Source organism: Lissotriton helveticus, chromosome 10 (genome assembly GCF_964261635.1).
Source record: "Lissotriton helveticus chromosome 10, aLisHel1.1, whole genome shotgun sequence".
NCBI lineage: Eukaryota > Metazoa > Chordata > Amphibia > Caudata > Salamandridae > Lissotriton > Lissotriton helveticus.
The window spans coordinates 1120529417-1120556737 of NC_136071.1; the positions used below are offsets into that span (position 1 = coordinate 1120529417).

A 27321-nucleotide genomic window follows, 5' to 3' on the forward strand; every position below is an offset into this window, starting at 1 on the left:
GAAATAAAGAATTTTTGGATTGGATTGGATTGGATTCGTGGAAAGGTAGCACAGAGGGTTAATGTGGGATGCCCATGGGTAGCCATGCACTCTATAAATGGTACTTTATCAATGTGCCTGCTGTAAAGAACAGCGCATAATGTAAATAGGTCAGCGGGTTACTGCTTTTATCAGTGAGATCCTTTTGTTACTTGCAGTTTATAAGTCAAAACCCTAACATAGAACAGTGAGCTATTAACTGTCATCTAAGAGCTGCACGCAAACTGCAAAGTATAAATTAGAGCATTATAGTTTTTTCCCCAGTCTTTGATTATCCTAATGTTGCAAAAAGGGGTCATTTGGATAGAAATCAATTCTGGTTATTGAAAAAAAAAAAACCTTGGTATTATGTTCAAAATTCTGGGTTTGTGTTTCTCCAGACCAATCACTATTAAACTATGCTATCTACTCGTATGGTTGTCGTGTGACTCTTGGACCTTGTAGTCCTTTGTCTTAAGTAACATTTCCTATGCAGTGATTTACGCACGTGTGATTGATTGGCTCTGTGTAAGGTGTGTGATGTAAAGTGTTGAGACACCCTACACTGGTATCAGTGGTGATGCAAATCAAATGAAATGTTAAAAGGTTGCAGTGAGGGACTCTGTGGTGGAGGGAGTCATTGGGGGGCACCAACAAACACTGTCGCACAGGTCTTCACCATCGCTAAAGCTGGCCCTGTCCTTGAGGCCAGTCTGCCTCACCCATTGATACCTCCATTGGCCTTGTTTCAACAGTAGTGGCTGCAATCCAGTCTGCAATGTAAGATTTGCACGCACACCAAACTAAGTTCACAAACTTCACTGTCTCTCTGCTTCATGCACTAGCACTTTTAACATGTGCTGCCTGCTTTGGGGGCACTGGAATTTTGCAGCAATGGAGGACAAAATCATGCCGCAGTGTTGACTAAATTATGCAGCAAAAAAGGCTGCAGCGTAATGTGGTATATTGTCTGAATCTTTATTATTTTGACATTTTACACATGCTAACAGTCTGTGCAATGATTCTGCCTCATTAGTACCAGAGTCACATATAACTGCAGCAGTGAGAAAGGTGATCTGTCAACCTTTGCAAAGGGCCGTCCACTTTGCAGAAACACGAATCACATTTTTAGTAACTTTTGATCCGTTTGAGCTACAAACAATTTATTTGTTAAAATTATCAAATTATGCAGCAGATGAATCATTATGTGGCAAATATTGCAGAGCCATAATTTTATAGAAACCATTTGCAAACTAGGATATGTTGCCATTCTTGTTTGAACTGCTCTTTTGGAAAAAGGGAGGAGAAGTGCTGATGACAGAAGCTGCATGGCTCGGAGACAAATGGCTTATGCTTCCACTTGACATTCTGTGATTGGAAACGAATCCCGCTTTGGGAATGTATTTTAATGTCAATAACTCATATTAAACCTTAAATACGTGTTTTGAATTAAATAAGGAATTAAGCTGTAACCGGGTAGTGAAATGCCAAACAAATATTACAAATTAGAATACTTTGCTCTTTCTGGCCACACGCCTGACTCCGCCCAGTGGCCCAATCTTCGGGTTATTCCTGCCCTTTGATTCTACGCCAAATGTTCCATTACACACCCACCGCGTAATATCACCTAACACATATGTGTTTCTCTGCTCAGGGCATGCAGTTTGGAAGAGAATTTGCTTCCTCCACGCATAGCTGCCAGGTTTCCAAGGTCCATCCCTGATGTGCTGATCCAGTCCAGGTTTTTCCATTGAATTCTGGGATTTGTAGTCCTGTTTTATAATGGAACAAACAAAGCTACAAGTCCCAAAATTCCAAGGAAAAGCCAGGACTGGAGTAGCACATTACGCATGGACCTGGGAAACTTGGCAGGGCTATCCGTCTTTCCTTTTACCTATAACTGTGTCAAGTCACCAACAGCCAGTTTTAAGTTTTTCCTTTGCTTTCTGAGACTTGGCATTCTTGTGTTTTTAAGCGGATAAGCAAGACTGCAAGTCCCAGAATGCAAATTAAAACCCTTGAGTGATGCAGCTAGCTACCCAAGGGCCTGTGAAACGTGCCTGGGCTGTTTACCTATCATGTTTCAATGAATGTGAATTTTTTTTGGACTGACTAGTCAGGGCTTTTATTGTGAAAAGGGGCCTCTCCCGACACACGGGCCTCTCGCCCTCTGCCAGCCCCCTCCCCCTCTCTGCTGCACCACCCCCTCCCAAGGAGGCCGAGTTTGAACTGCTGTGCTGGTGAAATTCTTTCAGTGCTCAGCAGCTGAAGTCCTGTCTGCCAGTCAATTAAGGGGAGACGTGCAGTCAGACCCCAGCCGCCCGCGGGGCCGGGCTTGTCAGATTCCACATGGGCGCGTTTGGGGGCGCAGGGCCTCTCTGGGAAGAACAGCTGCTCGCCTACCCGGAAGAAGAGGCCATCTGAGGCACATCTGCACAGCAGACAAGGGACCTATGCATTTGTTGCAGACATACTGCACTCTATGGGATTTTGTGAAACCCCAGGCTTGCACGTTTTATATCTTGCAGAGTTCGCTCTGCAACGGGGGCTGACTCTCTAGGTGTCCCCATGGCAACGGTCGCACTCCCATCAGCCTGGCATCGTCCCTAGACCATGCTCTGGAAGGAGGCAGCATGGTCCGTGTGGAACCTGGGATCTGAGCGCCAACACAGAGCGCGCGTGGCTTCCAAGCACTCGCCCTGAGAAGACATGGTAAGGCTTGTGCACTCTCTGTCCTGACGCCTGGCTCACTGTGCCATGTGCTTGTTGGAACAGCTGCGTCTCGGGTCATCCCCGAAGCCTGTCTCGGCAGCTGCGAGAATTGCAAAGTGTCCATATACAGCAAGCATGTGTTGGCACAATATCATACTGGTAAAATAGCTCAGTGGGCTAATGCATTACTCGTAGGGCGCTATTGTGTTATCTGAGGGTCACAGGTTTGGTGGGGCCACTTAGCCTTCTATCCTTGAGAGGTCGATAATTCGAGTACCATCGATAATAATTAGCAGGACATATCAGTAGCAGTGCCAAGAAACGGGACACATCGCAATGTGCACTAAGTACGCTTAGTGTAATTATTGCGATAAGTTGTTTGCACAATGTGAGCTCACCGGAGTTCTAAGTACAATTTCTTCTACAGTAGATATTACAACTGGATCGCCTCGAGGTACCCCCAGTTTTGTGATTAAAAGAGAGAGGCGTAGCCTGAAACGTGGTTTGCCCAGGATCACACAATATGGTGTGAAATCCAAGTGTGGTGAAGTCTGAAAGTGCAGCTTTGTTCCCAATCAGTAATTTTCCTTTTGTCGTTTTTCGAAGGATGCAACTCGGGGGCAGAATTATCAACATTTTACGCCACTGCAAAGTCACCAAAAGTGTAGCGCTCTGCTCTTCCTTGCCACACTGTATTAAGGGAGCGTGCCATGTGTGGTGCCTGGGCGCCACCATGCACCCACCCAAGAGTTTTAATGCAAATCCCTATCGTATAAGATGTATGCACTTGAATTTGTTCCAAAAAATTGCACGTCTTCGAGGCAGGTTTAATGGTGGAGCAACATTTAAAAAATGCAAATTTTTTCAACTTTGCATGCATACTGCTCTTAACAACACACAAGTGGGGAAAGTATCACAGCATGGTATTTGTAATTGAAGGGTCTCCTTACAGTATAAAGCTTATGCTTGACAGAACGCACACACCCTTACAACACGGTGAAAAGCAGCCTTCTGGGCACTGCAGCGGGGAGGGGTGTAGAGAAAAACAGCGCTGTATCTTTGTTTACATTTTGCTGTTTTCCCACACTCTTTGTTGCAATGCATCCCATCAACCTTAGTTACTGTGCGGCATTGCACCAAAACGTATTAAATCCACCCATGCATGTGTGCTAAACCGTACAGCAAGCATTCAATGTGGGAAACTTTTAATGTATGTATGTATATGGCATTTCTATAGCACGAAGGTAGCCAAATGGCAGCAGGGCGCTGTACATAGTCGTGCGTTGTAGTTTGGCCTAAAATTGGACTGTTGTGGTACAACACGTGCAAGATACCATGCACGTGCTTTTACACGATGGTGTAAAGGTGTGCGCGTGGCGCTAGGCTTCCAGTGATGGGGAAGAGTGTAGCAGTGCCCCACTTTAGTACTTACGGCACTGCCTTGTTTCGCTTCCTGGCGCATCACAGCACAGCAACTTCGTTTGCAGGTCTGCGTTGCACTAAAAATTTGCAAAACTCCCCTTCTGTATGTCTTCTTAGGGGCAGAATTACTAAACGTTTGTGCAGGATCTCGTGCGGCGCAAAATAACACAAAGCGTAGCACCGGTGTGCTTTACGTTATTAAAGCAGTGAACAGAATTAAGCAAATTCTAAACTGAATTGCGCCGCTTAGGCGCTCGCGCAAAGGATAATACATCTACCCCCTAGTTCTCAATTCTCTGGCGGTGGCACTTTAACCCACTGTGGGAGCTGTGGTCTAGCAGGATGCTGTGGTCAGGCAGGATGCAGGTATTGCAGCCAATACATGTATTTATGTATTTATCACCTGTGACAGCTTGGGTGTTCTGGCCACAGACTCCCCACTTGAGCACATTGTGTGATCCTTGGCAAGTTATTTAATCGCAACGCTCTGTCTCAGTCTACTTATTAGCAGAACCTGCAAGCGCATAGAAGCCGGCTAAACGCCAGCATTGAGCGTTACTTAAAGTAAATTAGATATCTATTTTGTAATCTTTTCATACATTGGAAAGGATGTAAGCATGCCTGTTTAGGGTGCGAAGTCCTGTTTTTTGTGAACTCAAAATTGTTGTATGTGTATTCTTCTTTTCCCTGTTGAAGTTCTGAAACTGACACCCGTTCCTCGTCCAATGCACGCAAGTGCCCGCTTTCAATTTTTTTGTGTGTGAAAAATTAACATGTCGAGAGTGAAGGCGGGACAGGTTTCGGGCAAGGATGTGGGCTGCGAGTGGATTAGAGAGATGTGGACAACATTTGGCAGGACGGGCAATATCATCAGAGGAAAGGTGTAGGTTTTGGATGAAATGTGGAGTGTTGAGCTCCAAAACCAAAAGAGCTGGGTTTGAGTGCCAGCTTCCCACTTGCCTAAGTTGTGTGACCATGGCAAAGCGTTTATCTACATATGCCTCTTTCTCTCTCTCTCTCTCTCTCTCTCTCTCTCTCTCTCTCTCTCTCTCTCTCTCTCTCTCTCTCTCTCTCTCTCTCTCTCTCTCTCTCTTTCTCTCTCTCTCTATTTCTCTCTCTCTCTCTTTCTCTCTCTCTCTCTCTCTCTCTTTCTCTCTCTCTCTCTCTCTCTCTCCCCCCCTTCCCTCTCTCTCTCTCTTCTTCCCTCTCACTCCCCCTCTCCCCTTCCCTCTGTCTCTCCCCCTCTCCCCTTCCCTCTGTCTCTCCCCCTCTCCCCTTCCCTTTCTCTCTCTCTCTCTCTCCCCCTTCCCTTTCTCTCTCTCCCCCCTTCCCTTTCTCTCTCTCTCTCCCCCTTCCCTTCCCTTCCCATTTCTCTCTCTCTCTCTCTCTCTCTCTCTCTCCTTCCCTCTCTCTCTCTCTCTCTCTCTCTCTCTCTCTCTCTCCCCTTTCCTCTCTTTCTCAGCCCCCTTCCGCCTGTCTCTCCCCTTCCCTGTCTTTCTTAGCCCTCTTCCCTCTCTCCCTTCCCCCCCACCTTCTCTCCCCCTTCCTTCATAGGAAAGCTAATTGGACAGACCAATATGTTTCTGTCTGTCCATGTCTGCTTAATGTATGTTATACACATATGTAGCATCAAACGCAACAGAACATCATCTGAGTGCTAGGGAAAAGAAACCACCAATGTGGATGACTTCTGAAGACCTACAGGCAACATTTTAAGGATGGCATTCATATATTCTGCAACAGTAGCTCCTGAAATGTACCTCAACTCTCATATATTCTCAGTTTAATAGACCTGTCTCTGAACTAGACAAGATAATTCAGGGCTACCCAGAAATTTGGAGGGATAGTTCACACATGTGGCAACGGTCATCCGTACCTTTGTGGTTGAAACAGACATGAAAGAAACCTTTCCAACCCACACCAATTTGTTCACATGAGCACCTCCATGCCACCAAGAATCCCCTATCACCTTCGAGTCCCTCAGGGTTCCATATCCTTTACTGTCATCTTCAGCTTCGACGTTGAGCCGCCTGCCGCTCTACTCACAGACGATCCACCAATATGCGGATGATACACAACTCTACTTGAAAGTCTCATCTGCTTCAGGCATCCAGCGCCTCCAACACTGCTGGCGCATCATCAGACCTGGCTGTCCCGCGCCTGCCTGAAGGTCAACCCAGCCAAGATCGAATTCTTGTTGTTTCCCAAGAACAACAAAGAACCATTAAACATTCCCAGCTTCGAACTCAAACTTTCACTGAATGCCAAGGGCCTCATTTATGAGAAGTGACGCATCGCTGTGTGAAAGCAGCGATGCGTCACTTCTCAGTGCGCACTTCTTGCAACATGATTGATGCGTCATATTTGTTGTATGACGCATCATGTCGCAAGGAGTTACAGATACGTCAGTATTTCTGACGTATCTGTATGGCACAAAAGTGACGCATTGCTGGAGTGTGTCACAAAAGTGACGCAACTCCAGCAATGTGTCCTTTCACAAGGGGCAAGCCCCATGTGAAAGGCCCTGCACCAGTCTTGCGCCTGCTGTGAGGCAGGCGTAAGATATTGACGCATTTGAGTCCTAGAAGTGGTGCAGTGAAATTTTATAGATTTCACTGCGTCACTTCTACGACCCTTTCTTGAGCCGGAATGCCCCCCGCATACATTATATCTGGCGCAGGTATAATGTGGCGCAGGGGTTTACAAAGTGACGCATCTACCTAGATGCGTCACTTTGTAAATATGGTGCAACAAGGCACATTTTTTACGCTGCTGGTGCGTCACAAAAAAAATCGCACCGGCGGCGTAAAAGTGATGCACAGCCTCATAAACGAGGCCCCAAGTCTCTTAGATTCATGCTGGACACCAACCTCACCCTCAAGCTACACATTTCCAAAAACGGAAATATGGGTCCACCTCTCTCTTCTAAAGGAAGTCAACTCGTTTCTTCAAGAAAGAAACTTCCAAACTGTTGTTCAAGCCCTCGCACTCGCAGATTCCGATGGTGGGTACACCCTGCTCGTTGGTCTCCTAGACGCCACATTAGCAAACCTAAGGGCATTCTACTCCGTGGCAACACATTTCATCCAGGGCCTAAAAAATTATGATCACATCCCACCCATATCCCCGATGAAACTCCATTGGCTCCCTTTCCTAGCTCGCATCATGTTCAAAACCAGCAGTTGTTTGCCATCAACTCCAGCACCCCCGCTAAAGGTGCAGCCAAGGTCTGCTGGTTCTTGGAACACCCCCAACCAGGACGCCATCAGACTGCAGACTAAGAAGTGTAGAAAAAGAAAAAAAACAAGGCATAAGGCCTTTTTCATGTATTCACCCAGGATCTGGAACAACATCCCTGTCTAAATAAGTACCACCCGACATTGCTCCGATTTTGGTTATGGCTGAAGGCGCACCTCTTTAAAGAACACTCAATCACAATGCATTAACCACCTGCAACGCTTATACCTCTATCACTTGTTGCCTTTATGTTTGTCTTTGCAAAAACAACAGTTGATGGACAGAATGCAGAACAATGTCATACATTCACCCCAGTACAGAGATCTGGGCCTAAATCTATCGTTTTTTTGCTCACCACACCACCCCAATTCAGACATGGCCATATGCAAATCAGCCTTGACCCTGTGCCTCATGGGAACAGTCCAGCCCGAACTGCCAAGCCATGCCTTCCCTGGAACGGAATCAAGCATCCTAGGACCGGTTTCTGGCTATTAGCCGTCTTCAGCCAGGATAGCTTGACCCCATTTGGCACAGGGTCAAGGCTGATTTGCATATGGCCATGTCTGAATTGGGGTGGTGTGGTGAGCAAAAAAACGATGGATTTAGGCCCAGATCTCTGTACTGGGGTGAATGTATGACATTGTTCTGCATTCTGTCCATCAACTGTTGTTTTGCATTTATGTTTGTCTTTGGCACTGCACAGCACTGCGCTGCCTCTTGGGTAGGTTTGCGCTGTGGAAATACCATATACAAGTACACGTACAGCATTGAGCAACCTTTTTATGCGCCAACACTGGGCTTTGAAGGGCTTATTTACTTCTTCTATCACTAATCTCACCATCTGTCTGTAAGCGTTATTGCGATGTTGCCCTGATTCGCACCTGCGTCTCAGAGAGGGACTGGTGATATTGAATCTCTAAATATACTGACTACATTTGGGCATATTCCATTAGGGGGCTGTACTGACGTGGTATGTTACAAGAGATTGACCACAAGGAAGTGGCTGGAAGCATCCCCTAGCTCTGGTTTGCCAGTGGAGTTCTTGCTTCATTCTGATTGGACGGTGTGGCATCCATTCTGTGTAAGGGCGGCGTATTGGTCCTGTTGCTTCTCAATCTTTGGTCTTGGCGGCCTCCATCTCCCAACATAAAATGGTGAAGCAGCTGTTGCCAGAACAGTTCTTATTTTCTTTATCAATTTCTTCAGTAAGGAGTTGTATAAAGCATTGTCTCCTTTCAGTTGCCTGAGAATGCTGACAGTAAGAGGAGTCCAGCTCAGTAGTTAGTTGGGTTTGTTCGTTTCCAGTTGGGTTGGGACGGTAGCCAAGTAAAGTATTCTTCAGACATGACCCTGTGTTGATTCCACTTGAAAGGAAGCGACAAGAGCTTGGTAAGATCTGAAGGGTTTGTTAAACTGCAAGTACCTTCTGGTCTAGCTAGCACTATATAAAACGCTCAAATAAATACAAATTTGGGATCAGCTCTTCGATTAGGACGGGGGTTCGATAGTCTAGGTCCTTGAAAACCTGAGGTCTAGCTCCTTGTTTCATCCTGAAGGAATATTGGTTGAACAAGTGATCCAACAGCCAGCAACGGTCTCTAGTTGGGGCCTTGTGAGTTGTCAATTTCTGCAGATGTTCTGCAGTAGGATTTGTAAATGGTGCATAAGTTCGTGAATGCAATCTTTGCGCCCACTGGGGACCAGCAGATTGTTATAAGGGCGAGTATGATGTGATTCCTCTTTTGGGGGTTAAGCACGGTCACTGACATTTTGCATTTCTGTAGCCATGGCTTGTTTTTTTTGTGTGCATAATTATGGATTTGCGGCATGTGCCAAATAACCAATCATCTGCTGCATAATCTGCAGATTTTAATAACAAAATGACTGTTTCAACTCAAACAGTACAAACGTTACTAAAAACATGGTATTGTTTCCGTGCACAGTGGAAGGCCCTTCACAAAGGTTACCGGTCATCTTTCAATTGCTTCTTTCTGCACTTCGTTGTTAAACTGGTACTGAGGTGAAATCTTTGCTCAGACAGTATTACCATATGTAAACAAGCATTTGCAATGCAACAGGACTCGCATTACGGAAACTTTGAAGTATTGGGGTTGCTAATTATAATGCAACGCCAATAGCTCAAACTTTCAGTTATGCAATACTTATGGCATTGTAAATGATATTTTTCTATATATTGACTTTTGAAGCATTCGCAGCACCCGTGGTTTAACTTAAGCTGTTTAAAGTTAAAGTACGGGTGGCGCAATTGTAATGAAAGTAAAGAAATAGAAAAAAGCATTGTATTCACTCCTTTGACTTTGGCTTTTATTGGGTACAAAAGGTAAGGTCGGCGTCGAACAGTCAAACTGAATACCCAGTTGCGTGTTTTTTTAACTCTAGTGAGCTCTGCTACCCATTGGAACAAGAATAATTTGAACATCAGAGAACCTCAGTCAATTTTATGTGGATCTTAATGCGTAACCAACATCCACGACCCACCCAGCCCCAGTTATAGTAGAGAGGAGATCTGTGGCAATGAAGTGTTTTGTCCAGGATCATCCTGGACTCCCTCCTCACGATGACCAAGCAAGTCAACGCCATCTCGTCATCATGCTTCAACACCCTACGCATGCTCCTTAAGATCTTCCGGTGGATCCCCACCGAAACCAGAAAAACGGTGACCCATGCCCTCGTCACAAGCCGACTGGACTACGGAAACACCCTATACGCAGGAACCACCGCCAAGCCTCATCCTCGACATTCCTCGCCACAGCCACATATCCGCCCACCTGAGACACCTGCACTGGCTCCCCGTCAACAAGAGGATCACTTTCAGACTCCTCACCCACGCACACAAAGCTCTCCATGACATGGGCCCCGAATACCTCAACAGCCGCCTCTCGTCCTACACGCCAACCCGCCAGCTCTGCTCCACCAGCCTCGCCCTCGCCACCGTCCCACGGATCCGCAGAACCACCGCCGGAGGAAGATCATTCTCCTACCTGGCAGCCAAAGCATGGAACTCCCTCCCCGCACACCTTAGAACTACCCAGGACCATCTCACCTTCAGGAAACACCTCAAGACCTGGCTCTTCGAGCAGCAGTAACACCCCCCTCCCCATTCAGCGCCTTGAGACCCTCACGGATGAGTAGCGCGCTCTATAAATGGATTGATTGATTGATTGACTGGTACCTTGTGCGCTTGACATTAGAACTGGGCTATTCTGGTTGGGAAGAGGCAACATAAATTTACGTCAACTTGGACCCCCCGCAGTAGCATATCATCCCAGAGTAAACATCTAGTTGAGGTAAACTTCTAGTAGTTTGGGTAGCGCCTAGACACCTCCGGGTAGTATTCGCACTCTACAAATACTATTTTCATTAATTTCGTTTAGTTGCACACTGAAAAGTGCTTCAATGTACAGCAGCCGTTTACACTATTAAAACACTGATTCCTTAGTTATTCACACATTCTATAATAATTTGATTGTTTTTTTTTCTTTTTAATTTACAAAGAGTTGTGTTTTCTTTAAAAGGGGCAATAAGATGGGACATCTTCCAAACATTTTGAGATAATTTGGAAATAAAGTCACACAAAATATCGATATATATTGGATATATGCAATATATATAAATGTTGCTCCAAAGCTATACTTTGACCAGCAGTACTGTTATACTGTTCATTGCACAGCTAATTCTTCTGAGTAATGTATAAAGCATTTGGAGTGATGAAAATAAGGTAACGCTTGTATATATCTCAGAAGCTTTGACGTTTTGTAAGTAAAGGTCTCCTTTATCCAATAGAGTTGTCCATAGACCAGGATTGGTATTTCTATTTGAAATAGAACCATCAGCATGTCTTATAAAGCATCCCCAGGCCCACCATGTGTGATATGAAATGTTATTGAACATTTTCCACTGACCTACTATTGTTTTTATACCTATTGTTAACAGTAAATCTGTAAGGTAAAGCTGCTGTCCTGCAAGCCCATGAGATGCAGTCATGTACCATGGACACAGAGTGATGTGACAAAGATTCAGGGAGATTTCTAGATTGAAGATATCATCTGAGGTTTCCTGGATCTATATATCTTTTTTTAGGTAAAAACCAGTACTAGTACCTAAGTGATACAAGAATACAAGCTGGCACTTTGTGATCCGACCACTCACACTCCTACCGAATAGGCTTTTTTTTGTTAATCTTTATCTGCTGGTCTTTCAAGGATGCTCCAGTATAGTTTTGAAATTTGCTAGAGTCCAGTAGGCGTTTATCACCTGGAAGGAAGTGTTGGGAACTGTATATTGATCCTGAGACTGGTTCGAATAAATAATTGTTTACACCACATCTCCTTTAGCTGCATGTAGTGTGGGCGGATGGATTCTGGCTGTGAAACACGAAGACCAGAGTTTCTGATCCTGGCTTCCCCACTTGGCCAGTTTGTGTGATCTTGAGGAAATCACTTCATCTTCCGTATTCTTACTCCTTATCCTTATCGGAAGTAAAACGCGGACCCCAGCAACAGCCGCACCCCCATTGTTAGTGCTACCTGAAAATATGGCTCGATTGGACATGTTGGATTCTAAAACCCATGGAAGGTTTTATCCTCAGATTTCAGTTAGCTTTCTTCATCATTGGTCTGTTGAGTCATTCACATTTTCTTTTCTCCCGCTGCAGCATACGGGATGAGGCACTCGGGGGCATAACGTAGGTCCATGAGGAGCTGGGGCGGGGGGAGGGCAATCCTTCAGGGTGGTCCAATTCCACCCCAAGTCCAGTGACCATCTGTGGTGTATGGGAGACTCACTCAGGGAGACACTCTTCACATTCTGCTGGGGGACATCATTTTACATTATGCCACAAGGGCGGGGAGGAGCAGGGGGGGTCAGCCCCATTAAGCTAATGGCTTACTTCGCTGTGTGTGGGGGGGCGGGGAGTGCTGGCGATTCCTGCGTTTGCCACCCCGCTTCGGCCGCAGGTAAGAGCGGGGGGGCACCCAAAACTCAAACCGCCCTCTCCTTGCTACACCACTGGCCATATGGTGTAATATATTATACTGTGTTTCCCAAGCTTTAGGATGTTACTCTGTGCTATGTGACTCTTTACTATCTTTTGATAGTGCTTCCACAACCCTCTGCTTTCTCTAAAGCGCTGTGAGATGTAACCAAACAGTAGGCAGTCATGTGTTGTAGTCATTGCCTCACTTCAGCTGGGTGCGATGTTGGGGGGGGGGGTAGACCAGGGATGGAGCATGGTGGACCAGGGGTGGAAAAGACCTTGGCCCCCTCTAGGGCATTGGTTCTTAACCTGTGGTACGGGGTCCCGTGGGGGTCCTCAACTGTCTTACAAAATTAAATAATAATAAAATGAATACATTAACATTAATAAAGTATATACAATTAAAGGAACAAAATTGAACATTTGATAACTTTTTCAAATTTGATTGTGAATTAAAGTAAATACTCTAATATTTGGGTATTTGTTTGGTTACATGTTTTTGTATTTTCTGTGTGTTGCTGTTAGGTTAAAATCATAGCAATTGCAGAGGCTGGTGGCCCACAGTTTCCAATAATGACTCAGAGGGGGTCCCTGGATTCCAGTAATGATTCAGTGGGGGTCCCTGGATTCCAGTAATGATTCAGTGGGGGTCCCTGGATTCCAGTAATGATTCAGTGGGGGTCCCTGGATTCCAGTAATGACTCAGTGGGGGTCCCTGGATTCCAGTAATGATTCAGTGGGGGTCCCTGGATTCCAATAATGACTCAGTGGGGGTCCCTGGATTCCAGTAATGATTCAGTGGGGGTCCCTGGATTCCAATAATGACTCAGTGGGGGTCCCTGGATTCCAGTAATGATTCACTGGGGGTCCCTGGATTCCAGTAATGATTCAGTGGGGGTCCCTGGATTCCAGTAATGATTCACTGGGGGTCCCTGGATTCCAGTAATGATTCAGTGGGGGTCCCTGGATCCAGTAATGATTCAGTGGGGGTCCCTGGATTCCAGTAATGATTCACTGGGGGTCCCTGGATTCCAGTAATGATTCAGTGGGGGTCCCTGGATTCCAATAATGATTCAGTGGGGGTCCCTGGATTCCAGTAATGATTCAGTGGGGGTCCCTGGATTCCAATAATGACTCAGTGGGGGTCCCTGGATTCCAGTAATGATTCAGTGGGGGTCCCTGGATTCCAATAATGACTCAGTGGGGGTCCCTGGATTCCAGTAATGATTCACTGGGGGTCCCTGGATTCCAGTAATGATTCAGTGGGGGTCCCTGGATTCCAGTAATGATTCACTGGGGGTCCCTTGATTCCAGAAATGATTCACTGTGGGTCCCTGGATTCCAGTAATGATTCAGTGGGGGTCCCTGGATTCCAGTAATGATTCAGTGGGGGTCCCTGGATTCCAGTAATGATTCAGTGGGGGTCCCTGGATTCCAGTAATGATTCACTGGGGGTCCCTGGATTCCAGTAATGATTCAGTGGGGGTCCCTGGATTCCAATAATGACTCAGTGGGGGTCCCTGGATTCCAGTAATGATTCACTGGGGGTCCCTGGATTCCAGTAATGATTCAGTGGGGGTCCCTGGATTCCAGTAATGATTCACTGGGGGTCCCTGGATTCCAGTAATGATTCAGTGGGGGTCCCTGGATTCCAGTAATTATTCAGTGGGGATCCCTGGATTCCAGTAATGATTCACTGGGGGTCCCCGGATTCCAGTAATGTCCCGAGTCCAGTAATGATTCAGTGGGGGTCCCTGGATTCCAGTAATGATTCACTGGGGGTCCCCGGATTCCAGTAATGTCCCGAGTCCAGTAATGATTCAGTGGGGTCCCCGGATTCAAGTAATGATTCACTGGGGGTCCCCGGATTCCAGTAATGTCCCCTGATTCAAGTAATGATTCAGTGGGGGTCCCCGGATTCCAGTAATGATTCAGTGGGGTCCCCGGATTCCAGTAATGATTCACTGGGGGTCCCCGAATTCCAGTAATGTCCCCTGATTCAAGTAATGATTCAGTGGGGGTCCCCGGATTCCAGTAATGATTCACTGGGGGTCCCCGGATTCCAGTAATGTCCCCTGATTCAAGTAATGATTCAGTGGGGGGGTCCCTGGATTCCAGTAATGATTCAGTGGGGGTCCCTGGATTCCAGTAATGTCCCCTGAGTCCAGTAATGATTCAGTGGGGGTCCCCGGATTCCAGTAATGATTCAGTGGTGGTCCACACAAGTGAAAAGGTTGAGAACTGCTGTTCTAGGGCACGCATAGCCCTGCTCCGAGTTAGTTTTCTCAGCTGTGTGCTCCTTGGAAGCTGTCTGTATAGACCTCTCTGGCGTGTGTTTTATGGCCCTGAGTGAAGCAAGGGCAGCTCATAATTTGTACAAAGAATAAGCGTGTGGACCCTAAGTATCATCTGAGGAGCCCGCTGCCAAATGCTGTGGTTACAAATCAATATATGCAAGATATATTTAGGGCTTTCACTTACAGATAACTACATACAAAATACTTGGTCCAGCTGCACACTTAACTGCAAACCGTGAGAAGGCTGCAGGTTTTATTCACCTGTCAATGAATCACAGTAGGAAGCAGATGTTCCTCACTTTTTCCCCTCATTTGAACTACAAGATGCTTGTTTTGGGACTCTGACAGTGCCCTTAAGCCTGCTAACCAGGCCCCAGTGCCAGTGTTCGTATCCCTAAAAACTAAATGTCTAATTGTAACCCAATTGCCAATAACTTTAGTACCCCTGTAGGGCCCTAGTAAATTGTACCCCTGGTACCTAGGGCATAGGTACTAAAGAGGATCCCTAAGAGCTGCAGCATGTCCTATGCTACCCACGGAGTTCCTACAAAACTCACATGCAGACTGCCTTTGCTGAATGCATGAAAGGTTGCACACCCTTCTAAAACACAGCATTGCACACTGCCTGTGTGCAATGCCCATGCACTGCATGTACTATATGTAAGTCGCCTCTACAGCAGGACCTAAGGCAGGGTGCAGTATATGACATGTGAGGATATATATGCAGAAGCAGATATGCCCCTGTGATGTCTAGTTCTATTACTGGATATTGCAATATTATAAGTGGACAGGGAAGCCATCTGGGCACAGGTGCCATCTGGGCATTACGTGTTCCCCAGCCACATAATGGCTTCACTGAATGCAATGGTGTTTGGTATCCACTGCCTCGTCTTAATAAATCCACCCTGATGCCAGTGTTGGCTTTATTTTGACATGCACCCAGAGGGCATCTTAGAGATTCCCTCTGAAAACCTACCAGTATCAACCAGCCTGCCAATACAGATGCATTTCTGAGCCCCTGGAGGTGAGAGTTTGTGCTCTCAGAGGACAGGAACACTTTCTAATCCAGAGGAAGGTGTTCTCACCTCCTCCAGCAGGATAGCTAGTGAATTAATAAATCAATGCCAGGGGCTTCAAAGCTGCTGCCACCTTTGATACGGGACCCCAGTTTCCCCCAGACCTGGGAGATAACACCACCTGCCCTGGGGCCCATTTGACACCAGAGCAGGCGGGCCAATTAGCTAGTCAAGAGGCGTTTCACACTTCCAGGCTGAGCACACCCCTAAGGTGGGCAGCCTGAAGTGGACAGTCAATGAAGGGTTTCATCATCTTGTTTTTGGTAAAACTAGGAACTCTGGGTCAGGGCTATGCCCACTGTCCATAGGAATTGGAGATATAGGGGGTGTAGCCAATTGGTTACAACCTTATCACATTTAACACCCCTAAATTGAGTATTTAGATGGCCCCATGACACCAGAAACTCAGATTCACCTGACTAAAAAAAGAATAGGACAAAGAAGAGCAGAAGAAGCAGGAACTACAGATTGCTGGTGGACTTTAGTGCCAAACCCTAGGAGACTATCTGCACCTGTCCTGACAATTGTAACTATCCGACTCGTTCTGCAGCTGTCCTCAATACCTTTGCCAAGCCTTCGCAGGCACCGACCGCAACTTCCGGTTTACCATTCAGCTGTTCACCGGGTCCACCAACGTAGCAGCCCCCCAGGAAGAGGCCACCTTCCTCCTAGAAGTCAAATCCATCTCCCCACCAAGTGAGAAGATGCCAGGATCAACCGAAACCGCCCTGCACCAATACCCGTTGTGCCGGACCCCTTGCAGCAATCAAAGCTTGTTTAAGTCCAGTCCGGTCTCCAATGCCACAGAGACAGAGAATCCCACAGGGGATGTCATCACCACAGAGGTCAGCACATAGAGTGGCCCAATTGTCCTGTTTTGTCCCCCTTTGCAAGTCTAACTGAGACCTGGGTACTTTTGACGCACAAGCACCAACCAACCAAAACCTTCTGCACCCGAGCTCCCCTGCCTAGGTTCAAGACAGCTAATGGTACTCCCCTACCCCCAGGACTCCTACAAACTGAGCCCCCCAGTTTGAAAATCCTGGACTTGCCCCAAGCTCCCCTCTACGGCATGTTTTTAGGTGCCCTCCCCCCCCCCTTTTCATATGGGGTCGCGTTCAAGGCTATCACACTTCCAGCAACTCTGCACCTGGACACTCCAGGGCAGGTAAACCTGAACTGCTTGTGGTACTTTGGACCTTGGCCCCCTAGCACCCTAAGTCTTTAAGGGGACCACCAAGAATCATTTACAAATACCCATATGTAGTGTATGTGTTTTTCCCCATAGGAAAGCATTGCTGAATAAAACGCATTTGAGTGAACATATCTTACTTACTAGATCACATGACTATTCTCCTCCGTCGTGCATATGACTATCTATCTCTGGCTACCTAATGCACTCTTCCTTGCAATACCTACGTTAACCCCTTGCTTCTCAACTATGCCTGGTATTTGCAGTGGATGAACTATGACATTGAAACTGAAAAGTACTTACTTTAACGAAGTTCTTGGTGTTTAAAATAAATCTAAAAAATACTTTCTATTTTTCTAAATTGGTCTAAAATATTCTTCTTGAGTGTGGCTCATTTATTGACTCTGTGTGTTCAACAAATGCATTAACACTACCTTCTGATAAAGCTAACATTCTTGCTCATACTACCACGAAAGAGAGCATTTAGGATTATTAATACAAACCCTATTAGCCAGTAAGGGTGGTCTGGACTTTCTACATAGCATAACTCGTTTTGGCATACTACAAAAAAGCCAGCTTCCTGCAATCACTGTCAGTGCACTGCTAGGAGGAGGGAGCTATCTTGCTAGAAATGGTACCTGTGAGATCCATATAACACAAAGATCTCTGCAGTATGTGCAGTATCTCTGGCCTGAAGTATCTGCAATTACCCACTGGTTTTTCAGATGGATTAGAATCTGACATGCAGGAAACTTCACCCACTATGACCCTGTATTTAGGAAAATAGCTCCCTTGTTAAATAATATATTTAAAAAAAGGATGCTGTAGATGAATATGAAGATCACAATTCATTTTAAGAGATCTGACGACAGAAGTTAACCACTGACCCAGGAGGTTGGCACATAGATACCCACCTCTAATCTCAGAAGATTCTGAGTAAGACAACCAGGCTACATCAGTGTAGGTGACTCCGAGAAACAAGATCACACCATATTCAAGGAGATCTGAAAAGTATACCAACCTTCTATAAGAGGATCATAGCTAACCCATAACAGCCCTAAGAACCAAAAGACAACGATAAGTATGACACCTTGAAAAAATACAATTTATTAGGAGAGAATCCCACTGTGTATGCTAAGAAAGAAGTCTCCTTGAATTTTAGGAATTCATGAGCTTTGCCCATCCTTGACCCCAGAACTTCCGAAGCAAGAAGCCTTCAGATTTTATTAGTCTTGAGAAATAGTTCTACCATTGATGGCAGAGAATCTTGGATGATCTGATTAGCCTATTGTCCAATTCCTTAAAATTCTGAATCTGAGTTTGAAAGAAGTATGTACTCGAAAAGCAGCAAAGGATTAAACCTCCCCCCCCCCACCCTCCAGGCAATATCAAACATTCTGTACAATCCTTAGTAATTCCCAAGTTGGATTATGGGAGTACAACCCTTTCTGGGCTACTAAGATCCAAACTTGTTCCTCTAAGGGCTTTCTCAGCTCTGCCACTAGACTCATCACAGGCTCAAAAAGATACAGCCACATCACCCCGGATCTCAAATCCCTCAATTGGCTCCCATAAGAAGCTAGAATCTAGCTAAAAATTGCCTGCATGACTCATAAAGACCTCCACTATAATAGCCCTAACGATCTCATCTAGAAGCTCGAACTCTACGGAGATTCTAGAGCAACCAGAAACGCCAACATCTTTGTTCTGAACCCACAGAGATTCCACAAGAAGAAAACCCAGAACCGTTCCTTCTCTGGGATTGCCCCGAGAATCTGGAACTCTTTACCTCCAGAAATCAGAACAAATTCCTCGATCATTTAATTTAATTCAAGAAAGAAATCCAAGAATTCTTATGAACACATTTCTTCCCTAGATCACATGACTATTCTCCTCCGTCGTGCATATGACTATCTATCTCTGGCTACCTAATGCACTCTTCCTTGCAATACCTACGTTAACCCCTTGCTTCTCAACTATGCCTGGTATTTGCAGTGGATGAACTATGACATTACATTGCTATTAACAATGAAAGCATGCTTTTTGACAGTTAATGAACTTGTAATGAATATGTTACTGCTACTTTTACTACTCAGCTCGCTGTAATTCTTTAAAGCGCTCTGATACATGCATGGGTATTGTTCGCATAAAAAATAAATAAAAAAATTAAAAAAGGAGTAAAAAAAAAAGAGAGAAGATACAAGCATTAGCAATGCCAATAGGCCTGCTTTAAAAGAATGTTGTATGGTGATGTAAAACATTACAGTTAGATAGCATGGGAATAGATATGTATTTGTGTGGAAGCAAACAACTGCAGAATAATATTGGTGTAGGTTTAAATGCCTGGTGGCAGTTGCACTGTCAAGCCAGACTTAAAAATCCACGTGGGTTAATGATTGCCCTCCTCACATCTGTGTTGCTGCCAGAGGAAGAACACCATATATTATCTAGTTATCTAACACACTTTAATAGCATTACAATGTCATATGGGTGCCCCTGAAAATTCAAGCTCAGGCAGCTGGATAAATAAACAAGACGATCAGAGCCTGTGTCGAGGCAGCACTTTTTTTCTGGAAGCACACAACCTCTGGCCAATCAAAACATGTGCTCCTGCCTCCCAACATGTGGGCGGAGCCAAAGCAACACGCCTAGTAATTCTCACATAATTGTCTAGTGGCAGCACAGCAAGGCCATAAAAAGAAGAGAGAGCATGAGCCTTTGACAATGCGCATGATAAAATAGTTTAAAATGTGTGTCTGAATCCAAAAATGCAGTAATGAAATGTCAATAGCTTAGGGGATTCATTTTCTTTCCTATAGTCATCTCAAAATGAGCTGATAAAAACGGATGCCAAACTCCTCTGTTTCCAGAGATTTTGTTATTTATAATGTCCTCATCCAAAGAGGAAGCTTAACCCAGGGAGTGGTCCATGACTCACTGTGCAAGACTGCTCACCACTAGCTCTGCAGGACCTAAATCAAGTTGTTGATGCTTCTTGTAGAGGCATGTCTTCCCTCATCGCAGGCGACTTGGCGCTTTAGCACTCAACATGAGTTTAAGGTGGATTGGGTTCTTTCAGAAATTGAGGCCAAAGTTACTTGGTATTATTCTCAGAGTTTGCGTTCAAGTCCAGCAGTAGATCTTTAGTTGCAAGGGCTTACATTTCATTGCTGCCAATTGCTAAATAGAATGTCAGTTATTTGTAAGCAACATAGGATATCCAGAAAAACTTTGCACCAATACTCTAAAACTGAAAAGGAGCTGTTATTACATACATTATTTAACAAGATGTATTTATTTGCTTCACATTTCTACGGGAAACAACCTTTACAACGCACTACCATTACAACGAAACTTTCACAACGCAACATCCATTACAACGCATGCATTTACAACGCAACGATTACAACGCATGACACTACAACGCACACCACTACAACACATGTCATTACAACTCAGTCATTACAACGCATACCATTACAACGCATAACATTACCATCCAACACTTACCCTACTGTTGCACCCCTTGGAGTTAGAATTGTAATTTTTACCCCTACACTATCCAACACTTACCCTAAAGTTGCACCCCCTGGAGTTAGAATAGTAATGTTTACCCCTACACTATCCAACACTTACCCTACTGTTGAACCCCCTGGAGTTAGAATAGTACATTTTACCCCAACACTATCCAATACTTATCAAACATGCAATGTAATGTAATGCGTTGTAATGGTATGCGTTGTAAAGGTAGTATGCGTTGTAATGGAATGCGTTGTAAATGTAGTTTTTAAAATTTCGTTGTAATGGAATGCGTTGTAATGGATGTTGCGTTGTAAAAAATGCGTTGTAAAGGTATGTGTTGTAAAAGTGTGCATTGTAACGTCATACATCCCATTTCTACATAGCCCAACCCAACCCAGACTGGGCTCCCTGGGCTTTCTTCACAAGACAACAATATTGGAGGGAACAAACTCTGCTTTCAGTGAAACTGAAGAAACTTTAAAGAGTTATATGCACAGAAGGCAAGTTGTCCAAAAGGTCATTGGGTGGTAGAAGAAGTAAGTAGAAAAAATGTACAGATGGGAACAATGTGGAAGAGTAAAAAAGCATTTTTTGTGTGCAGAAAAAATGGGGAGAGGTTTAAGAGGTCAGAAGGATAGAGGAGAGTGAGTCAGAGAGCAGAGACAACACAACCAGGAGAGGATACAGCATAGGCCAACAATGAAATGAATGGGCAGCGGATTGTGAGGCAGGTAGTAGGCAGGGTGAGGGACGATCAAAAAGAGAAGAGGGAGGTGAGGAATTGGGGGATAGGCCTACAGTAGGAAATGTAAGAAAGCCATTGATCAGGCACAGTGCTTAATTTGTAGAATGAATGCCAGTGCCCTAAGCTCTGCTAAGAAGCCTGCGGCCAGCGGTATCAAATGTCAGCGTGCCGAATACCAAGGCTTCATAGTCTTGAATCCACCTCATGCCTCTTTAATCCACTGCCAACCCACCCTTGCTCCTTTATCTCACTCCTGCTTTCTCCCCTTGTGACTGCTTTTCCATCTTTCTCTTCTTCCGTCTTTCCATTTTGTGTGTTTTTCCCTCTTTTACTCTTGGATGGGAAAAATAAGTGCCCATCCCCTAAAAGGATTGGTGGTGGGCTCCAACAGCAACCACGGGAGTGGAGTGGAGATGAAGTTTCGAAGAGGAGAGTCAGTGGCGCTGAGTAGTCCATTTGTGGGTGTAAGTAGCTAAAGCGTCAATAGCGAAGGCAAATACTTTGAAAGCAACATGAATAAGAAGGTACGAATCTGTGAAAGTATATTGCACATCCAGGAATAATACCAAACACACTTATGAGATTAAAAAAAATGTGTGCGTTGCAAAAAAGACAACAAAGAACAAAGAAGAGGAAGAACACATGTACCATAGAGCAACTAACACAAGAAAGGAAGGGCGGTCTACAGGAGCTAGGCAATGGAAAGATTGCAAGTGAATAAAATATTTTGAAATCTGAAAATGACAATGAAAACAACTAATGGTATGCTATGGTCGTGTTGTAAGCCCCCAGAATTGTAAACAATACATCTTGCTGCATAGAGCATGCGCTGTGTAGGTGAGATGTAAAAACGGTATTGAAAGTAGAACTTATATAATGTGTTGAAGAAAAATATGATCGAAGAAGTGGCAAAACATATGGAAAGCTGGAAACACATGCACTCTCATAGAGTGCTTTTAGAAAAAGAAAAAAACGTTCCCTTAAAGAATTCACTTGTGGAAGGATTAAAGTGCCAGTCAGACTGATGGTAAACAGGCTATGCTCCACGAGAAGGATGAAGACGGGATGGACTTTCTAAAACAAATAGAACCATCGAATAGGAAGCAAGAAAATAAGAGTGACAAAACCAAATATCCAAATGAAAGTATCCTTGCTATGCTACTTCATCAGACAGACACCTGAGCCAGTGTTGTAGACGACATCTTTCATGGACATGTTTAATGTCCAAATAGTGCAACACCCTGACAAGAGCATGCCTTGCACATTATCACCGCTGCAGCGTGCCCCTTCTATGTGTGTAGGCCTGAGAGCAGTCTCTGTAACTCACTTCCCTTTTTCCACCATCTTGGAGCTCTGCGGACAGTCCAACATCTGGCACAGCTGAGTGGGTCTGCCCACCACTGTACTGCTGCTGTGTATGTGAGGAAAGCCTGCCAATAAACTGTTGTGTAGGAGAAGCTTGCACTGTGAAGCTTGCATCTCTTCTGCCTCAAGCGCACGATTTCTGTCTGTGCCAAGGAAGCTTGCCCTGCTCATGTCCATGCAGTATTTCTGTACACGGGGGAAGCTTGCACTGCAGATGGGACCGCCCAATATTTAATGTGGCCAAGCACAGAGAGATGGGATGATTTGGAAGGTTTTATGGTGGGTGATCACATAGAGGTCTAGGAGAGGGTTGAAGCAGTGTCCGAGGAAAGGGATACCATACACATGAGGGTGAGTTGAAAGGTGTGTGGCCGATGCCCATGTAGTACCAGTTCTGAAGGCACAAGGGAAACTTGCTGTGAAAGGCATGGTTGATGCCCATGTAGTACCAGTTCTGAGGGCACAAGGGAAGTTTGCTGTGAAAGGTGTGGCCGATGCCCATGTACTACCAGTTCTAAGGGCGCAACGCATGCACGCTGTGAAAGGTTTGGCTGATGCCCATGAAGTACCAGTTCTGAGGGTCGAGGGAAGCTTGCTCTGAAAGGTGTGGCTGATGCCCATGAGGTACCCGGCTTGAGGACGCAAGGGAAGCTTGCTCTGAAAGGTGTGGCCAATTTCCATGTATTGTATTGTATTGTAATTGCATTTATATAGCGCTTACTACCCCTGACGAGGCGTCGAAGCGCTTTGTCAGCGGGTAGCACGCTACTCCGGGACCCATAGAGGATTAGTGTTGAATTAGTACAGTGAAACATGCAAGTACATTTTAAGTGGTGGATAAGTTAGTCAGTTATTTGGAATGATAGCAGAAGGATAGAGTAGGACAAAGGTTTGTATTTATATAGCGCTTGTTAACGCACGCTATTCAGGAAGCCTACAAAGGATTAGTGGTGAATTAATATGGTGAAATATGAAGTAATTTCAGTGGTGGATATTAGTCAGTTACTTGGAGTGAGAAGGATAGCGGAGGGATAAAAGGGGAAGAAAGATTTGCATTTATATAGGGAAACAGAAAAGTTTTCAGGAGTTTGCAAAAGGAGAGATAGTTGACCTCAAGCTGTATATAATCTGGTAGCTGGTTCCAGCATTTCGCTGCAGTAACTGAGAACAGGCGTCCCCCACTCTGAGATCTATTTATCCTGGGAACAATTGCAAGATGTTTCTTCCCGGAGCGCAGGGATCTTTTGGGGTGGTATGGAGAGATGATAGATCGAAGGATCGGAGGACCCTTAGCTGAAAGAGTCTTATGGGCAATGCGCAGTGCCTTAAACTGAATTCTTTCGGCAACCGGAAGCCAATGCAGAGAGATGATGTGCGGTTTTGCAGATTCCCGATAATGGGGCTGCATGAGAAGTCGTGCTGCACAGTTTTGTACAGTTTGTAGTTTTTTGATGGTAGAACATGGAGAGCCTAGATAGAGCACATTGGCTTAATCAAGCCGAGGAAGAATCAAGACTTGAACCAATAGTCTCCAGGCATTTAAGGCAGCAATGGGAGAATTTTCCTAATCATTTTCAGGATACCATAACAAGTACCTGCTACCCTGCGTGCCTGGTCCTTGAAATTCAGGTTGTGGTCCAGCCAGACACCAAGGCTTTGGATCTCATCTTTGGGGGAGGGCATAACGCCCAAACATCTGGGCCAAAATGCGCTGGCGTCCAGGTTGGTAGTCTTACCCAGAAGCATCAACTCTGTTTTAGCTGCATTGAGTTTTAGGAATGAGTCGTCCATCCACGCAGAGACCCTTTCCAAGCAGTTGGCCAGGTTAGTGTCTGCATTGTCAGATTGATTAAGAGATACAATCAGCTGGGTGTCATCAGCATAGGTGATAATCTTAATACCAAAGGGCTTGACCACCTCGGCCAAGGGGCTCAAATAGACATTAAAAAGTGTGGGGCTCAAGGAAGAACCTTTCGGCACCCCGCATCTCAGAGGCATCCTTTCGGAAATAAAATTGTCCTCAAAGACCTGGAATGATCTGTCGACCAAAGAAGACTCTAGCCACTTGAGTACAGGATGTATGACTTTACAACGCAGGCTATTACAACGCCTGCCTTTACAACGCGGTTCTTACATCGCAAACCTTTACAACGCATAGCGCTTAGAGGTGCTGGATAGTGGTAAGTATAATTTTCTATTCCAACTCCAGTCCCCGTGGACACTAGGGAAGGTGTTGGATAGAAAATTAAACGTATTCCCTATCCTAGAGCGCCCCCGAGCGCAATGCGTTGTAATGTTTTGCGTTGTAATGACCGCGTTGTAATGGTAGTGCGTTGTAATAGTTTCGTTGTAAAGGTTGTTCACCTTGAGTACAGTTGTAGTGACTCCTACCTCTCTGAGTCTTGAGATCAGTAGTTGGTGGTTGACCGTGTTAAAGGCTGCACAAAGGTCGAGCAGGACAATAGCGGCGGAACCGCCGACATCCAAAATGTTTCTGGCTTCTTCAACTACAGCTATCTGTGCCCTGTTGCGGACTTAAACCAGTTTGGGAGGGATGAAATCATTCGTTCTTCTCCAAGAATGCGGAGAGAATGAAGTTAACATACTTTTCACTCATTTTTTAGATCCCTGGCAGTAGCGAGATCGGCCGGTAGTTAGCAACTACTTCTGGGTCTAAACTCGTTTTTTTTAAGAAGAGCTTTGACCATGACCTGTTTCCAGGGGGAGGGAACGAGACCAGATGAAAATGAAATGTTAATAAGGTCCAAGATGGTTGGAGCAACCGTATCAGAAACCGGACTCAGAATGGTGGGGGGTGCCACGTCATTAGGGGAGCCAGATTTCAGTTGATTCACATATTTTTAGGGAATTAATTTCCATGGGGGGATTGTCTCAAGGAGGAGATCTGGCAATCGGGGTTGATACTCCAAGAGAGAGGTTTTTAACCCGTTGGCTGCTTCCAACGTTCCACGGCAGTGCGGAACGTTCGAAGAACGGGTGGGGCCGCGTCGGCCAACGGACGTGCGCAGCACTACCGAGGTAGTGCTCGTGACGACCGTTGGCCGACGGCAGCAGCCAACGGGTTAAAGAAGCTGTATTAGGGGAAAAGTAGAAAATATGTCTTCGATTTAAAAAAAAAAGTAGTTTGCCAAGTTGTTGCAATGTCCTAAAATGTCATCAGGTGGCAGGGGAGGCGAAGGGGGTGTAAGGATGCCCATGTAGTAGCAGTACTGATGGCACAAGGGAAGCTTCCTGTGAAAGGTCTGGCCGATGGCCATGTAGTACCAGTTCTAAGGGCGCAAGCGAAGCTTGCTCTGAAAGGTGTGACCGATGCCCATGTAGCACCAGTTCTTAGGACGCAAGGGAAGCTTGCTCTTAAAAGTATGTTTGATGCCCATGTAGTGCCAGTTATGAGGGCGTAACGGAAGCTTGCTGTGAAAGGTCTGGCTGATGCCCATGAGGTACCCGGCTTGAGGGGGCAAGTGAAGCTCGCTGTGAAAGGTGTGGTTGATGCCCATGAGGTACCCGGCTTGAGGGGGCAAGTGAAGCTCGCTGTGAAAGGTGTGGTTGATGCCCATGTAGTACCATTTCCGAGGGCACAAGGAAAGCTTGCTGTGATAGGTGTGGCCGATGCCCATGTAGTGCCAGTTCAAAGGGCACAGGGGTAGCTTGCTGTGATAGGTGTGGCCGATGCCCATGTAGCACCAGTTCTGAGGGCGCGAAGGAAGCTTGCTATGAAAGGTCTGTTCGATGCCCATGTAGTACCAGTTCTGAGTGTGCAAGTGAAGCTTGCTGTGAAAAGTGTGCCCGATGCCCATGTAGTACCAGTTCTGAGGGTGCACGATGCCAATGTGGTATCAGTTCTGAGGGTGTACGATTCCCATGTAGTACCAGTTCTGAGTGTGCAAGTGAAGCTTGCTGTGAAAGGTCTGACCGATGCCCATGTACTACCATTTCTGAGGGTGCACGATGCCAGTTTAGTACCAGTTCTGAGGGTGCGAGGGAAGCTTGCCCTGCTGATGCGCGTCTGGTACCTATTTCTCTTTGTCTCCTAGTCATAAGCCAGAGAATGTTTTCACCACAGGCTCGCTTCTGTAGTTTCCACAAGTTTTCACTTCCCCACAATCACATCTGGAGCTGAGCAGCAGCTGCGCTCCCCTCCCCCACCCCGCTGCTTTCATTGGGGCACAACGGGAATGCAATGAATGTGCTTGTCTGGCACTTCAGGAAGAAAAGGTGGAAGCAATCTGGGTGAAGGGAGCTGCAGACCTTTCGCAGTTCCCACCTACATGCCTGGAGGGAAACCGACACCCCCCTCCCTCCCAGGCTGCATGTTTAATCCATCAGGCTCCCTCGCGCCCTCCCTGGCAGGTCTGTCTCAGGAAGCTGAACCCTGGCTGCAGAAGGAAAGTGATCCAGCATGGGAGGGGGGTAGTAACTCTTCCATACGAACCCTCTAAACCGCAGCCTTCCCAGCATTCGCTTGTGGTTACTAAGACCCCCAAATGTGCCTCTAGGCAAAGGTCGTAAAGTTGAAACCTTGTGGGTGAAACATGACAGAGACCAAGGGATGGCATATTTCTGATTCAACAGGCTTTCATAGCAGGCCCTCTTATTCAACAGGCTTTCATAGCAGGCCCTCTAATTCAACAGGCTTTCATAGCAGGCCCTCTAATTCAACAGGGTTTCATAGTAGGCCTTCTGATTCAACAGGGGAAACCCTGTTGAATTTCACAGCA

The 27321-nt window shown here is 45.8% G+C and overlaps 1 protein-coding gene across 1 annotated transcript in view; it reads left to right on the forward strand.

Moving 5' to 3' along the window:
- The first annotated feature begins 2295 nt into the window (after positions 1-2295).
- Positions 2296-27321, forward strand: part of GASK1A (golgi associated kinase 1A) — a 217284-nt gene continuing 192258 nt past the window's right edge. The window contains exon 1 of the mRNA XM_078664449.1: positions 2296-2730. Coding sequence (XP_078520575.1) covers positions 2728-2730 — 3 coding nt within the window. The 5' untranslated portion in view covers positions 2296-2727. The remainder of the gene's footprint in view (positions 2731-27321) is intronic.